The sequence below is a fragment of the Arachis ipaensis genome, chromosome B10, assembly GCF_000816755.2.
Source record: "Arachis ipaensis cultivar K30076 chromosome B10, Araip1.1, whole genome shotgun sequence".
In the NCBI taxonomy this organism is placed as follows: domain Eukaryota; kingdom Viridiplantae; phylum Streptophyta; class Magnoliopsida; order Fabales; family Fabaceae; genus Arachis; species Arachis ipaensis.
The window spans coordinates 9,344,402-9,360,452 of NC_029794.2; the positions used below are offsets into that span (position 1 = coordinate 9,344,402).

General features: G+C 38.7%; 3 protein-coding genes and 1 long non-coding RNA gene across 8 annotated transcripts in view; 1 reads left to right on the forward strand and 3 right to left on the reverse strand.

The window, feature by feature from the left end:
* Positions 442-1,212, reverse strand: LOC110267531. The gene is made up of 2 exons (XR_002355262.1): positions 1,180-1,212; positions 442-707 (listed from the first exon to the last, which is right to left on the reverse strand). It is a non-coding gene; the product is annotated as an uncharacterized LOC110267531 (long non-coding RNA).
* LOC107623402 (uncharacterized protein At4g38062-like) lies at positions 2,179-6,008 on the forward strand. Of its 3 annotated transcripts, none has more exons than XM_021113024.1 (2): positions 2,179-2,444; positions 2,852-6,008. In XM_021113024.1, exon 2 carries the CDS (start codon positions 2,858-2,860, stop codon positions 5,639-5,641), a length of 2,784 nt encoding a protein of 927 aa, XP_020968683.1. In that variant the 5' UTR covers positions 2,179-2,444; positions 2,852-2,857; the 3' UTR covers positions 5,642-6,008. The 3 variants fall into 3 exon arrangements, with proteins under 3 accessions (XP_020968683.1, XP_020968684.1, XP_016181125.1); XM_021113025.1 differs by having other exon boundaries at positions 2,880-6,008; XM_016325639.2 differs by having other exon boundaries at positions 2,184-2,444; positions 2,875-6,008.
* On the reverse strand, positions 6,041-7,137 carry LOC107623403 (magnesium-dependent phosphatase 1). Of its 2 annotated transcripts, none has more exons than XM_021113026.1 (4): positions 6,963-7,137; positions 6,716-6,887; positions 6,513-6,629; positions 6,041-6,465 (listed from the first exon to the last, which is right to left on the reverse strand). In XM_021113026.1, exons 1-4 carry the CDS (start codon positions 7,073-7,075, stop codon positions 6,292-6,294), a joined length of 576 nt encoding a protein of 191 aa, XP_020968685.1. In that variant the 5' UTR covers positions 7,076-7,137; the 3' UTR covers positions 6,041-6,291. The 2 variants fall into 2 exon arrangements, with proteins under 2 accessions (XP_020968685.1, XP_016181126.1); XM_016325640.2 differs by having other exon boundaries at positions 6,047-6,431.
* The window catches only part of LOC107623129 (probable ubiquitin-like-specific protease 2A), a 7,818-nt gene continuing 5,719 nt past the window's right edge, over positions 13,953-16,051 (reverse strand). For both annotated transcript variants that reach the window (XM_021114850.1, XM_016325286.2), the window contains 3 exons: positions 15,963-16,051; positions 15,502-15,873; positions 13,953-14,891 (listed from right to left, as the gene is read on the reverse strand). The exon at positions 15,963-16,051 is cut by the window's right edge and continues 1 nt beyond it. In XM_021114850.1, coding sequence (XP_020970509.1) covers positions 14,289-14,891; positions 15,502-15,873; positions 15,963-16,051 — 1,064 coding nt within the window. In that variant the 3' untranslated portion in view covers positions 13,953-14,288. The remainder of the gene's footprint in view (positions 14,892-15,501; positions 15,874-15,962) is intronic.

Sequence of the window (16,051 nt, forward strand, 5' to 3'; positions counted from 1 at the left end):
GTGGAGGCGCGTCTGACGGCGGATGGCGGTGGTTCTAGTTGCGTTGGAATCACGGAGACAAGACGAACAAGATGGTTATGGGGGTGACGAACCAAAGCGTCGAAAAGAGAACGAAAAAGGAGGCCAAAGAACACTGCCGGAAAAGGAAAAACAATGGGGCTATGAACTAATATTCATTGAAAAAAAAGGACCTAAGCTCTGATACCATGTTAGAAACAAGAGACTGAGAGAGTAATCTGAAAGATGTATTATTGAGTTGTGTTCAAAAGTACAATATACAAGAAGTATTTATAGGTGCTAAATGAATCAGAGTAATAAAGACATAGAATCCTATAATTAATATACAGATATACTACATAAATATAGACGATACTAATTGATCCTAATTGATACTAATGATTCTCTAACAACTACCACTGAAAAATATCCCACTCATCATTAACAAGATCCTTGTGCTCATCATTTTTGAATTTTTCCATCTTCTTCTCCTTCAACTTCAGCTTCTGCTTTAACTTTTGAAAATTGTAAGAACAATCCTCAGACAATCTTCAACTAAATAAGTTAAATTGTAAACAACCTTATCAAAGAATTGCAAGAGACTTGTCCCTCTCTTCAGACAAACCGAGCAGACGAGATTGAAGTTCCCTAAGTTCAGTTACAAGAATTGCCTTTTCTCTATAAACTCTAGCACACCCAAACAGCAATATCTGCTGTGAAAATCAACCATTTAAATAGATATTAAAGTAACCATTCGTTTTATGTTAATTCAGAAATGAATATTCGAGTCCAGAGCCCACTTTAAGCATCTTATATACATTTGCTTACTTAAAAAATAAGACACCTCTCAAACATCACCTAATTCAAACAAGCTATCAATAAAGTAAAATCTACATAAGAGTTACTATGATGAAAACCAACCATCCAAATGCGGATTAAAATAACCATCCGATTTGTACGGTATCACATCATATTTAACATGAATTATTAGCAAAGACAAAAGTAACCATACATCTAATATTAAGGCAACATGGTTATATTAAATTATCATCAAGACAAAAACAAACTGATATTTAATTGATCAATTTATTGAGTACGTAACTCGACTTGAGGATCATATATGCATTTAAATTACTACAACGAATCTTTAAAAGGACTCAGATACAGAGCTTGGATGCTTACAAACAAGAAACGCGTCAAACACCAAATTCAAACAAAATAAAAACTTAGTGAAACCAAATATCAGTCCCTATAATAGAAACCAACCATCTGGCAACATGATAAAGTAACCATTCGAATAGTGTCAACATGCTAAAGTAACCATCTACAACAACAATTTTTAATACACTTTCAGTGAAATTACAATAATGGAGTTCTTCACTATGAACAATCAAACACTTCAACAAGATTCATTACATGTAAAACTACTAGCAAGAGAAACAGATATCATCACATTAAGAAATCAACCCACTAGCCTTCGGTAGATCGTCGACCACGTTAGGTGTCAACGAGCTCAACCCATTCAACTGTCACGGGTTCAAGGGGCTGACGCAGAACGGTGGTTGCAGGACGCAGGGGGCGCGCACAGCGGTCTCGGTACTAGCGCTGAGACGAGCCGTGACTCAGGCTCTTGCAATGTGCAACTCCATCGACGATAGGCCCTTCGGTGAAGCACACGCGTGACCCGCGACGAAAACAAGGGGCGACCGCACTGGCTGTTGCCGGCGACCAAAGAGGCGCGCGCTGGAGGGTGAACCGTGGGGTTCTGGTCGGCGTCGATGGAGGTACAGTGGTCGGATGGTCAGCGGAGGTCACGAGGATTGGGTTGGAGGGTTGCCGTCGGTGCACAAATAAAGAATTGGAGGAAATTTTAATTAGGAATTAGACGGTTATAATTAAAATAAAATTGAATGGAGTTTTTGAAATTAGGGTAAAAGGTGGATTGATTTTGATTTTTAACTTATATTGGGTCAAATAAATAATTTATTATAAATATTGTTAAAATATTTCATTTTCTCATTGTCTCCCTAACAGAATTTTAAATAATCTTAAATTTAAATAGTTTTATAACGTTAGAAAATAAATGATTTTTTTTTTTTTATAATTCAATTGAAATGTGTTCGTTTTTGGGTAACAGTCAATTTGAACTTTCATTTATTTGGGCTGAAGTCAGTTGTACGCAAAGTCCAAAACCAGAAGAAACCAAAAGCCCGATAGCCCAATCTATCTATATTAGGTGGGCTTGGCCCGGAATGGGTAGATACTAGATACAGAGCGAGATTCAAAAATTAAATAACGCAGCGTTGGTGCGCGCTCTGTGACTTCAAAGTGAGAGATCTTCATTCATCAGCTTCAGATTGAGATCCAGCATTTTAACTCAGTGAGTTTCAGTTCCATTAACTCCACAGAATCCCTTCGCTCTTTCTCAATAATAAATTTAAGCTAAGGTAACCTCTCCAACCAAAATTCTAGTCGTTTTGTTTTGTTTTCTCCGTGTCTGTTTCATATGTTGGTATACAAACGATGTTGTTCAAATTTCATACAAATATCATGTTTCGTAAAGCAAAAATGTTATTTTCACACTAAAATCAGCTACCAATATATTTGTGTATAAATATATGTGTGATTTAATTTATTTTTAATGTGTATTTATATTCCAACATGTAAAAACACTGGTAGCCAACGCTGGTGGTTGATTTTGGTGTGCAAGTAGCGTAGTAGTTTATAAAGTTTCTGACTCTTATAATAATAACTACCTCATAAGTAATGCAAATAGTGCTGCACGTGATTCTGTAGCTTGTAGATCTATTACTATCTTCCTATCCTATCTATGAAGCTGTTGTGAAATTCCCAGGTTTGAATGTTTAACTGTATCAGGGAAGATAAGAAAATGGATGGTGTCCAGAGAGAGTTAGAGGAAGCAAAAGAACAGGTGGGGAAGCTTAAGGAAGAATGCCGAATCAAAACACAGCTGGTTGAGAGTTTAAAGAAAGATTGCTTTGAAGCTTCTCGTAAACTTCAAGAAGCTAAGCAGCAGGGTGAGAAACAGGCTAGCCGACTCGTTCTTAATTCCGAGGAGATATTTGAACTGAAGAAGATTCAAGAAGATCTCAAGTCTAGTTTGCGCGAGAAAGAAACACATATTATGTATTTGAGTGCAGAGAATAAGAAGATCCAAGCTGATTGTAATGAGAGAATGGTGCAATTGGAAGAAAATAACAGAAAGCTGGTTTTGGATTTAGATGAAGTAAATGCTAGAAACACTTTTCTGGAACATAATGCTTGTGCCAGCAGTAAGGAAATCTCGGGCCTCAAGACACTTCTTTCGGCTACAGAGAAGAAGTGTTTGGAGGCAGAAGAGAAGGCTAGAGAAGCTAAAATTTTGAGGAGGAGAGATGACGTGATTCTGCAATTGGAGGAAGAAAATATAAGCACACATGACAAAATTAAGTGGAGGAATGAACAGTTCAAACACCTCGAAGAAGCACACGAACAGCTGCGAGTTCAGTTCCAATCAAGCAGAGAAGAGTGGGAGAAGGAGAGAGCTCTACTGCTTGATCAGTTATCTTCCTTGCAGATTAGTTTGGATTCTCAAACAAGAATTGCTGAGGGGCTCCAATCCCGTTTAGAGATGTGCAATCATGCATTAGCTCGCGAAGAAAGCAAGAGGAAACTCCTGGAGGCTGAAATTTCCGAATTCAAGTCTCACTTCGAGAATGTTTTTACCCAGTGTGAAGAGAAAAAGTCAGAGATACAACAATTGAACATACTGAGAAATGAAGAGATAGTGCAGCTCAGAAGTTCATTAGGGGACAAGGAGATGCTGGTGAGGGAAATGGAACATAAAATTGTTCGCCTTGAACAAGATAATAAGGAACTGGGAGAATTACTCAAAGAACTTAGAGAAGCTCAAATCCATAATGCTGGTGCAAATTCTTTGGTATCTAAGCTCCGCAACAAGCTCAAAAAGTTGGAAGAGGTGCATAAAAACTGTTCCTTGATGCTCAAGTCTAAGGAATCAGAATGGAGTTGTCAAGCGGAAAAGATGGAAGCAGATATCAGTACTTTCAAGTCTACACTGAACACCAAAGAACAAGAAATAAGGGAGCTTCAAACAGAACTTGAGAAGTGTTTTTGTGCAATTGAAGAGAAACATATGGAACTCTTGATCTTTAAATCACAACTTGCAGAGGCTGACTCAAAATCATTTTTGACAGAAACTGATAAAGCAGTTTGTATCAGTGAGAATGAAGATTTGCTTTGTCTCAGTACAGAGCATATGAGATTGAAAGATGATTCACAGAAGGCTATGGCAAGAGAATGTTTAGTGTTGGAGGAAGAGCTTGAACGACTGAAGAAAATGCTAGACGAATCATCTGAAGGCCAGCTTGTTTTGAAAGAGCAACTCTTGCAGGTGGAAAACACCCTAAAATATGAAAAGGGTGTTGCATTTGAGGCTCTAGAAATGCTGAAACTTGAAGTGGCCAATAAAAATGATGAGATCTCCCGATTAGATTGTGAATTACAGAATTGGAAGTCAACTGCCGAAGCCCTTGACATTTCTTTCAAAGAAATTCAGGCAACTTGTGAAAAGATGGAAGCTTCCCTTCTTTCACAAGCTGAGAATGAAGAACTCCTTAAGCATGAAAATGGAAACCTTATCCGCATTGTCAAGGATCAGGAGAGGAAAACTGAAGATCTTCAGCAACAGATAGCTTTATTGGAAAAGCAATATGCAGAGATAACGGAGGAAGCAGAAAGATGTAAGCAAGAGAAGAAGGAACTAGTCCAAATTTCAGAAGAGAGAGATTGTTGCATAAATAATCTTCAAAAAGATATAGCCTTTGCTTGCTTGAAGCAAGAATCATTGAGAAAAGAAATAGAAGATGCAATTGTTGCACAACTAGCTGCTGAAAATGCCCTAGAGCAAGAGAAAAAGATACTTTTGAACATTATAGCCAAGAAGGATCAAACTATCAACCACTTTCAGGAACTAGCTTCAGCAATGGAGCAAGATTTGTTAAGTGCAGCGTGCTTGGCTTTCTTGGAACAGGTGGAAAATTCGGTTGAGGTCAGTGTGCTTCATGAGGCCTTAAAGGAAGCAGAATCCCTGGCAAAACAGGAAATTGAAGAGAAGAACATGAAAATAGTAAAATCAGAGTTGGAAATGACCAATTTGCTCGAGAACTCTGTGCGCACTGAACAATCATTCTTATGTTTAAAGCAAGATTCAAAGCAGCTTCAAGCGTCTCTTGAAGTCATGAAGTTGGAAACTGAAAGATTGTCTGATAAACAGCACAGCATGGAAGGTATAATTACAAAGCTCAAGTTTGAGAGAGAAAATTTGCTCCAAGAAATCATGAAATTAACAACAGAAAGGGACAGTATGTTGCTATATATTGAAGATGTCTGTGATAGGATTGGAGAGATGTCTAGTGAGGATATGCACTTGATGGAGAAGTTGGGAAATATACTGAGCACCTCCATAGATGAAAATGAAACAGGCATGGACTCGGTACTGTGCGACAAGCTGCACGATTCTGATAAAGCAAATGGTTTTCATTTTCCTCTCAGAACTAAAAGAGTTGAAGAAAATTTAGATGGACGATCGCCACTGAGAGAGGTTAACAGTTGGCATGTGTAACCAGAAAAGTAACTTGTTTTCTTGCTTAAGACATGCCATAAGGACTAACTTCCTCTTCACATTTTGCATGTTTAGTTCTATATTGGCTTCAAGTGCACATGTAGTCAAATGGTCTGCAAAACAAAACTCTTTTGCTGAAAGATGCAATAGGTGTAGTCAGGTAGCTATGGCGCATGAAGCTCACAAGTTATAACACATGTTCTGAGCTGCATATGATTTTCTTTTTATTATTTCACATGTTTTCAGCTGTTTCATTATTTTCCAGATGTAGTATATCAGCTAAGTGGTGAAAGCTGTGCATGTATGGATAAACCTTCTGTTGTACTTATTATATTAAAGAAATCATCGATTTTTATTGAGAATTTAAGCATAAGTTGCATTACATCCAATGTTACCTAACACAAATCACCTGCATTTTCATCAATTTAATTGCGCTGTTGAAAATATTTCACCCTTTTTTCATAGAGGGGGTTCAATCCACACAACTTCAGTTTATTCTATTTCATCAACAATATAGGACATTTCTGTTTGCAGATACTAAAATCTAAATTTCACCATTAAAAGTACTTCCTAGATTGGGAGTGATTGATACAACATATTTGGGTTTTATGAATTATGGGAGATTTGAACTGTTGGAAGTATCTGGCTTCTTAGAGTACTTGTCCAACCATCTCTGCTTGTTCTTCTGAGATGCATTCCAGTTTTGAGAGAATCTTGTAAGCCCTTCTCTTAGTGCTCCAAGGTTGACCCCATTCCCAACCAAGACGCTTGTCACTCCCATCTTTGATACCTATGATCCCAATCATACCACTCTTACAACTCAGCTGGAAAATTTTCAGAAACAATAATAACATGGTTTTTATTTGATTACCGCTTGGATGTTCCTATTCTCATCATCAAAAAAGAGCATAGAGTTGAAGGGAACCCCAGTTGTGGAATGAATTTTCTGGAAATGATCTGTTTTGTGTGTCCAACTTGAAAATATCTCCTGAACAATAAAAAAGAAGATAACAAGAATTGAATAGAAGGACGCATGTAATGAATGGAAAAGAGAGAGAAAGAGAGAGAAGGGACCTGGGCAACAAAGATGGAATTAAGGTTGAGTTTGTTAAGGAAAGAAGAAGCGATGTGAGGAGTGGGGGATCTAGAAGCAATGGCAAGATGGATGCCTTTTTGTTTGAGAGCGAGCAAGATGCCAGTGGCATGAGGATACAGAGAAGGCATCTCGCGCTTCGACCGGCACTCACTGAAAATGAAAATCAATCAATGATGGGAGTTAGGGTAGAAATAACAAGGGTGGGTGCAGTGAGTAGGTAGGTACCAGTAGAAAGGCCAGAGAGTGTAATCGAGATCGAAAACCACCAGTTTAGGTAAAACCTCTGACGCTCCCAATATCTGCACAGCCTCCTCCTTCACCTTCTCCACATCCCCCATCTCTCTCTCTCTCCCCCGCCAACCGGAAGCTACAAATATTCCCTATACAGTAGGGGTGGCAACATGTACCCTATCCACGGGTATCCAACTCGATCTCACCCGCTCGGGTAGGGTTGCCAACTCGATCCGCAGTGAATAGAGTACGGTACGGGTAGGGTTCTCGTGCGGGTCGGGTAAGATGCGGGTTGAGCTTTAACCTTACCCAACCAACCCGCACTCTATATAAGTGGGAAAAGAATTTTCTCAAGTTCTTTTAACAATTGATATAATACAGTATAATCTTTCACCTTTAATTTTATGAATGGGACCAGAAATAAATAAGAGAGAAAGAGCAATAAATGGTTAGATTGAACACTGGATACCATCCAATTTTTTCTCATTGGAGAGGATCCACTCCCATGTTTATATTATATACTTATATAAAAATATGTTTTAAGTGAATGTTGAATCAAAAACTTCTCACTAAATGCAAAAGATCCTTAGCCACTAAAAAAAAATCATTAATTGATAATTTAATATTTTTTTTTACATAAAAATCAGTTCTATTTTAAATTATCATCAAGTTATATAATAATGTTGTATATTTTTTGTAATCTGCGGGTAGGATCGGGTACCCGCGGGTTAAGAGCAGGTAGGATTAGGGTTAGGATATTCTCAACCCGCGGGTAGGGTAGAGTTGAGTTTATATAAAAATCTCAACTTGCGGGTAGAGTTAGGGTTGGATCCAAACCCTACCCTACCCTACCCATTGCCACCCCTACTATACGGCCACTACGAACTTTTTATTTAGGAAAAAAGGACAAAAGTATACTTGAAAGTTCACACGCTAATGAGTCACGCATGCACACTATTTATACATTTCGGTGGATACATTTACTCTTTTGACCATCGGCATGTGGTGTCGTTAAATGATTGAAGTATAATTGTGTCCAACGTGTAAACTTTCAGGTGTATTTTTGTTCCTTCTTCCTTAAAAAAAAAACACAAAAAATACTGTATCCGCCAGAGTGTATAAATAGCGTGCACACGTGACTCATTAAATGATTAAAGTATAATTATATTTAGCATGTGAATTTTCAAGTGTACTTTTGTCCATTCTTCCTATTTTTATTATTGAGATTGTGGTGGTGTTTTTAAATAATACAGAGAGTTAATATGTTTTTTCTTTATGTGGATGGTCACAATAATGTAGAGAGTTGGTGTTTTTATTTTATTTTTTAAATATGTAGATCTGATTCTTAAAATTGTATTCTACTAAATTTCAACCCAAAACAAAAAGTTTAATTTGTGTAACAATTTCAGAAACAGATTCCTTTAATTTTATAATCTCTCAAATTCAAAGGTGAGATTTCATAACAAAAAAAAAAATAGCATCCATAAAAAAAACACACCACTTGCCACTGATATTCCATCTCTAAAAAAATCCCCCTCTAAATGCTTGTTGAAACAAAAAAAATCACAGAAAAAAATTAAAATATAGAACATTTAATCATGTTATTTTAGTTTGAGAGTGTTACTATGAGAGAGAGCGAGAAGAGGTGAAAAATACTGGGAGGGATAGAACTAGGCATTTTAGTAGAAATTCGAAGATTTGGAATCGAGAAGAGTAATGTCGTTTGGAAAACGAATTTTTTTCTATTTTTGTAGATCATCTTTCTAAAAATATATCAAAGAGGGAGTTGTACCACTTGTTCAACTGGATTGTATGTATAAATGATATCTATCTCTCACGAAACAAAAAAAGTAATATATATATTTTTACATTCATCCATTATACAACGAAGAATGGCGCTATGAAGGCTATTACGAAGATGAATAGAATGAGATTACAAGCAAAGGTTGTTTCAGTAGGAGAAGTTAGGTATCGACGTACAAATGAAGTGGAGAATAGGAAGAGACATAATGAGGCGGGTGACGTCCAGTATATTGTTAAGTTTCAACCTCAACATGAGGAAAGCCGAAGGTTTTCATAGAAGAATGTGAAAGAGATGAGGAAGAATGGAAAAAAAAAAAAAGAAGATCCACATGGCAATGGGTGGACAAAGACGATGAAAATTCCGGTGACAAGAAAATCTGGAATGATTACAGAGGAGTCTAATAGGCGGGACAACAAAGGCTATTGACTTTAATTCTTTGAAGTCCATGATTGGGAAGAATTTGCCTCAAGTTGTGCAAGTATGAAAATTAGGAGCGTACAAAGCACTCCTGACTTTTGATAGTGTCTTGAGTGCAGAAGAAGTTTACACGTTCAAAATGAACAACCAGTTGCAATTTTTCCATAGTGTATGGAGATGGGATGAGGAGGAGCATAATGAAACTCGAAGGGTATGGTTAGAGTGCTTTGGTGTTCCTTTGCATACGTGGTCAACAGAGACGTTCAAAATAATAGGAAGCCAATGAGAAGAAGTTATCGGGTGTGACAAAGCCACGGAATCATGCCTCTCATTCAGTGTAGGACAGGTGCAAATTGATACTTGTTTCATGGACATCATTAACAAGTGGATTCACGTCACAACTGTTGCTAGCGGATTCGATGTCTTGGTTAAAGAGGTTGTTCATGAGAGTTATGGAGTGGAGTGCAAGCTTGAAGAGGTAGGTCATCCTTGTCTCCTGAAAGCATGCGAGAGGGTTGCAAGTAGTTTGAGCGCCATAGCGTCGGTGGAAAGCATGGATCCGGTGGTTGAATTGGTGATGGCAGTGCCAAGGGAGGAAGAAACGGATAAGGGTAGAGTAGTAATTCCAGAGAATATTTTGAATGGATTGAGTAATTACAATTCAATTCAAATTTGTGTAGCAAGGGAAACGGTTGATCCTGATTTAGAGGGAAGTGATGATTTTATGGGATATAATGATTTGATTATTAATGATGTTGAATAAGAAAAAACAATTAGCTGTGATTATGATACTGATGGGCTGAAGAAAAGATTTTCTTGGAGAAAAAAGAAACAAAAAACAGGCTCCTTAGTAGGCCCAATAATGATTTTTGTAACAATTGTGGCAAAGGAGGGAGTTTGGGCCTCATTTCCTTAATTGAAAGCCTAGTGCACGCTGATGCTGCTGGAGGAGGGGAGCTAGTGAGTCCGGGTTGGGCAAGGGTTGACCGGGTTGAAGCCGCTCCACATCCTGGGTTATGCACCGCGGTCCAACAGCAGATTGAAGGGGAGATCTCTCTTTTGGACGGCGCAACTATTCGACGCAGCATGGGAGAGCTTCAAGCCGGTGAGTAGAGATGGGTTGGTGGAGGTGAGGGGGCCGTCGGGCCTGCAGCGGTGGATGCTGGGAGCGAGCTGCAACCGCTGGGACACCCTGCTATGGAGTCTGTGTCATCCCCTGGGTACCGCTCAAGGCCGGCGATGGCGGGGCTGCGTTCCTCCATGGACGGTGAGTTCGACAAAGATGCGGTGGTGAGTTGTTTAGTGCTTGGGAAAAATGTTGCGGGCTTGCAAGTTGGTCTGGTTAGAGATGGAGAAGACGCTATTGAAGATTGTTTAACCTTGAATGGTGCTGTGCTTAATGGAGGCAGTGTCAGAACTGGGTTTGTCGTGGACATTAGCGTAGGAATTCTGAAAAACAGTGATGGAAAGGCTTTGGAACGGGAGGAGCAGATGCTGGAAAATAGGAGGGCGTGTGGGAGTTGGCCGTTGAATCAGGAGTCGTGCAGTACAACGATGAAGATGATATAATGGTAATTCTTCATGAACAGAATGAAGCACTAGCTCAAAAGAGGAGATTAGTGAAGCAGAAAGAAAAGGCAAGGAGATGCAGACCCAAAAATTTCAAAAAGGTGTGTAAAAAAATTTTAAAATAATTTTTAGCTCTTGGAATATTAGGGGGTTATGGGGTGTAGAAAAATTGAGTATGGTGAAAGAACTAAAAAAGAAACAAAAAGTGAATATGCTAGGTTTGGTTGAAACTAAGATGCAAGTTATAACTAAGTTTGATATAGTACGTATTTGGGAGAGCGATGCTGTAGGGTGGGAGTTTGTAGGGTCGGAAGGCACATCCAAGGGACTATTGTTAATGTGGGATGACATACTGTTTAAAATGAATAATTGTTACAAAAGGGAGAGATGATTATGTGTTGAAGGAGTGCTTTTAAAAAATGAGTTCAATTGTGTGTTCTGTTTAGTATATGGTGCTCATACTAGGATAGAGAAACTGACTGTGTGGAAAGAACTGAACTTTATAGCTGGGTTATGTCAAGGTCCGATATGCTACATGGGAGACTTTAATGATGTTATACAGGTTGAAGAGAGGAAATGTCAGGACAGGTTAACAGCGTCAGCAAAAGAGTTCAGGACTTACCGTTGAATGATAAAAAATTTACATGGTTCAGAGGCCACTCCTGCAGTCGTATTGATAGAGTTCTATTGAGTGTAGAATGGCTTGAAGAGTTTCCGAAAATTCGATTAAAAGGTGGACCGAGAGGTTTTGTCAGATCACTGCCTGATTATAGTTGAGGATTCCAAATTCAGAGGTGGTCCACGACCTTTCCGAAGCTTAGATTCTTGGTTTACACATGAAGGTTTCTTAAGAATGATTAGGGAGGAATGGAGGAATCTTGGCAAGTTGCAGTTCACAGAGAAGCTGAAGGCTTTAATGTTGCCTTTGGAGAGATGGCATAAAAACAATTTTGGTGACATGGGCAACAAAATTCAATGCTTTGAGAAGGAGATAAAGAAGTTAGATGAGATGGTTGGCAATGGAGTTTATGATGGTACAATGGAGACTAGAAGAAAGGCTCTGGTAAACTGTTGCAAGCGGTGGTATATGAGAAAAGAAATACACTGAAAACAAATGTCGCGATCCAGGCATGCGAAGGATATGGATAAAAACCCTAGATACTTCCATAACATGGCGTCGACAAGAAGGAGGAATAATAGAATTGATGCATTGGTAATTAATGGTAGGTTGATAAGAAATCAAGCTCAGATCAAGATTGCTATCAGAGAGTTCTATAAGGATTTGTATCGTCAGGAGAGAGCGCCGGTTGTGGGATTTAGGGATGGATTGGTAAATCGGATTGATGAAGAAGAGTTTGCAGCATTGGAGATAAGGCCGACAATGGAGGAGGTTAGAGAGGTGGCTTGGGATAGTAGGGGAGGCAATCAGAAACAGACGAATTTCACCTTTGCTGGTTGGTAAGGATAATATAGAGTTATCACATCTCCAGTTTGCAGATGACACTATATTGTTCTGCCCACCAAAGGATGAGACCATCAGAAACTATGCCAGGTTTCTAAGGTGTTTTGAGGTGATGTCGGGGTTAAGTATCAACTTCGATAAGTCTAGTTTGGTCCCAATCAATTGTGAACAGCCGTGGACCTACAGTATGTGCAGCTTATTGGGATATAAGGAGGCTAACCTTTCAGTCGGATATCTTGGTAGTTCTTTAGGAGCAAACCCAAGGCGGGTCAGCACTTGGAGACCGATAATTGATAAAGTGGAGGAGAAGCTTAGCTTGTGGAAGGCAAAAGTACTCAATAAAGCGGATAAGTTAGTCCTTATTAAATCTATACTGAATAGCTTGCTGGTATACTATTTGAGCCTGTATAAGATGGCAAAGGCAGTGGCAGAACAGTTGATTTCGTTGCAAAGAAAATTTCTATGGAGCAAGGAGGAAGGTAGGAATGGTTTGGCATTGGTTAAATGGGAAGTGATCAGGCTCCTAAAAAGTTAGGTGGATTAGGGGTGGGTGATGCCGTGGTTAGGAACACAGCCCTCCTCTTCAAGTGGTGGTGGCGTTTCTCAAAAGAGGAGTGTCCATTATGGAAGAAGGTTGTATGGTCTTGTCATAACTTGAACCCCAATGTGATGCTATTCCATGGAAGGATATATGTCAGTTGCAGTTCAAAGATCGTAATGTGAGAGATAAAATGATTGCTGGGTTGTCTATGGAGGTGGGCGATAGAAGGAGGACCCGGTTCTAGGAAGATATTTGGCTACAAAGTGGTTCGCTAAAGATGAGTTTTCCAAGGCTTTTCTCTATTTCAAACCAAAGAGGATCTGTCATAAAGGATTGTGGGTTTTGGGACGAGTTAGAGTGGATTTTGAACTTCCAGTGGAGACAGAATTTATTCCAATAGGAGTTGGAATTAGTCGATCAATTGCATGAGACTTTAAGACCTGTAAAGATAGCATGTGATACGCAAGATAGAGTTATATGGAACTTTGACAAAGAAGATATTTTTTCAACTAACTCTTTTGTGCAGGTGATGCAGTTAGAAACACTTCCGGAGGATATTACCAGCTATAGTTTTACCAAAACATTATGAAAAGGTTTGGTTCCGCCACGGGTGGAGTTATTTGTCTGGTTTGTTTTGATAGGAAGGGTAAATACCAAAGAAAGATTGCATAGGTTAGGAATTATTAGCCACGGTGATAACGTGTGTATTGTGTAAAAAAGATATTGAACATATCTTCCACTTGTTTCTTGGTTGTGAGTTTACTTTGCAGGTGTAGTGTAAATGGCTATCCGACTTTGAAAGACTCTGGTCTATTCCGAGTTCACTGAAAGAACAGTTTGAGAATTGGACAGGAGTCGTCAACAGGAAAGATGAACAAAACAAATGGTTCATATGTTTCTTTGCAGTTATTTGGAATGTTTGGCTAGAGAGGAACGGACATATCTTTGATAATAACAAGGCCAGAGTAGAAAAGGTATTTCACAAATCTTTGACCAATTATAAAAAATGGTGTATTTTGGATCTCTTTTGTTATTGATGACAATGTCGGAGATAACACTAAGGTTTGTTTTCAGATTTTATTTAGTTGGATATTAGTGTTTCCGACTTTGTTTAAAACTCTATCGTTCCCCTTTATTGTATTAAGCTCGCTTGTTCAAAAAAAAATATATCAGAACACTTGAAACTCTAATTACTTAGCCTTAAATCAAGACTTGCCCAAAGTTATTTTTATGTTCTATATAAGGAGATCGATATTTACACATAGAATACTATTATTAGTCACCCAAAAACAACAATACTACTATTATTTACAGTTTCTTCTGAGTGGCTGGACTGTCACAGACTCAAAGCTAACCCTCCCAAAATAGAGAAGCAACCTGCACGAAAACATGAGGCGACCTGGGGGAGTTTATGGAAATAAACTTACTTTTCCATAATGTAATTTATATACGACAAAAGCTCTACCCCATTTCTCTACTGCTTTCAAATATGAATGCTTGCCCATAACCATCCTGATGCTACTATCACTATTCACAGGATATCACACGTGCTTTTTTTGACATGCTTCTTGTGAACCTTCGTCTTTGATCACGCACATTCATGACTACCTTCTGCCTTTTGGCATCTTGTTCATCGGAATCAGCGTCAAGCACCAATTTTTCACTACCCAGAGTATCATCTGCAAGACTCGTTCTCTTCCCTGGAAGTAAAATTTGACGAATTACTGAATTCATATTCCCCCGTAATTTTGTACAATATTTCACTCTCTCATTGGCATCATCCCCTTCATTTTCTTCTTGAGAATCCTGGACAAAAAGATCTTCCATTTCCTCACTAGAGGTTGATAAGTACTCGATTGCATCGGTGTTGCATGGAACATTATGCCCTTCAATTTCCCTCCGAGGCTGGTCTTCATACGATCCCGTCTCCAATGTGTTACAGCAGAATGCATGAGATGTATGACCTCCAACATCTTCCATCAAATCCACAGAGAGCCCCTGCAATGTTGTTCCTAGTACTTTATTATCTTTGCTGATGTATGACGTGGATGGGAGATCAGGTGTCAATATGGCAGCCACAGAATCTTCTCCGTCTAATGTAGTAGTTTCCTCCACAGATTCTCCAGTTTCCTGCATCAAGGAAAGACATGTGACGTTCTTTATTAGGCCCAGAAACGTGACACAGGAAAGCCTCATCACTAGTTGCTTTAAGTGGCTTATTGATTTCCTCATAACTTTACCACCCCAAGCAGATTATTTTATATCTATAATTCTTTATCACCTAATTTAGTATTTTATTTTCTTCAGTTTCATGCTAGGCAGTTGGACTAACCAATCCAATAGCAACTTTCTACAGAAGGATGCTTTGAAAAGTATTGTTGAATTCTTTATGCGAATAACACAATTCAAGGATTTATCAGTATGGAAATGATCAAGGTATTTAATGAACATCTACAGCTTCATATAAATCTTCATATAAATGCAATTCCTAAAGTTAAGAGCTTTGTAACACAAAATGCAATTTTTGTTTCCTGACACTATTTTCGAGACTGATTAGAAGAAATGTGAGATACTTGTAGGATGCAGTTTGATTTCCAGTTATCCACTTGCTTTTCTCGATGTGAAAGCATATAGAAATATTAAACAAGACCAAGATCCCAGATATGCATTTAAGGCAGGCCCACAGATTTGGCCTATAAAATAATTGCTGTAATCAACTCAGCAAAAAATAATATTTTACCTCTATTGGTGACAAGAAGCCTCCCCGACAAGGTGACATCTGCAGACAACTAGGAAAATTTGAATTCAGAACTCGCCCTCGTGAGTCCTCGAAAGCAAGTCCAAGTCCAGGTTCTGGGGACTGAATCTCAGTCACAGGTCCGGGACGGGAAACTGAAGGACTTCTTGCATGCCAAATAGGTAGACAACAGTTCCCCAGGGGGGAACCTGCTTCTTTGTGGTCGGCAATGCCAGGAACTTCAGGCAGAGCTTTGTCAAGGCAATCATCAGGAGGCGATTTCAACAAATTATCATAAAAAATATCATGAATCAAATTATGTATATAAGATCGTTTCAGAGATGCCTCCATTGGAGGGAACCAATTACTCGTCAACTGAAAATGGAAAGCAGAATTTAACTGAGTACAAGTCAGAATGTCCAAACCATTAAAAATTAGCAACTCATAAATGGGAAGTAACTCACAAAGTTGGAGATCTTTGTAGTCTTAAATGGGTTGAAGTTGACCGGAGCCTCTGAGAGAAAACATTCCACATAATGGAGGAGAAAGATAC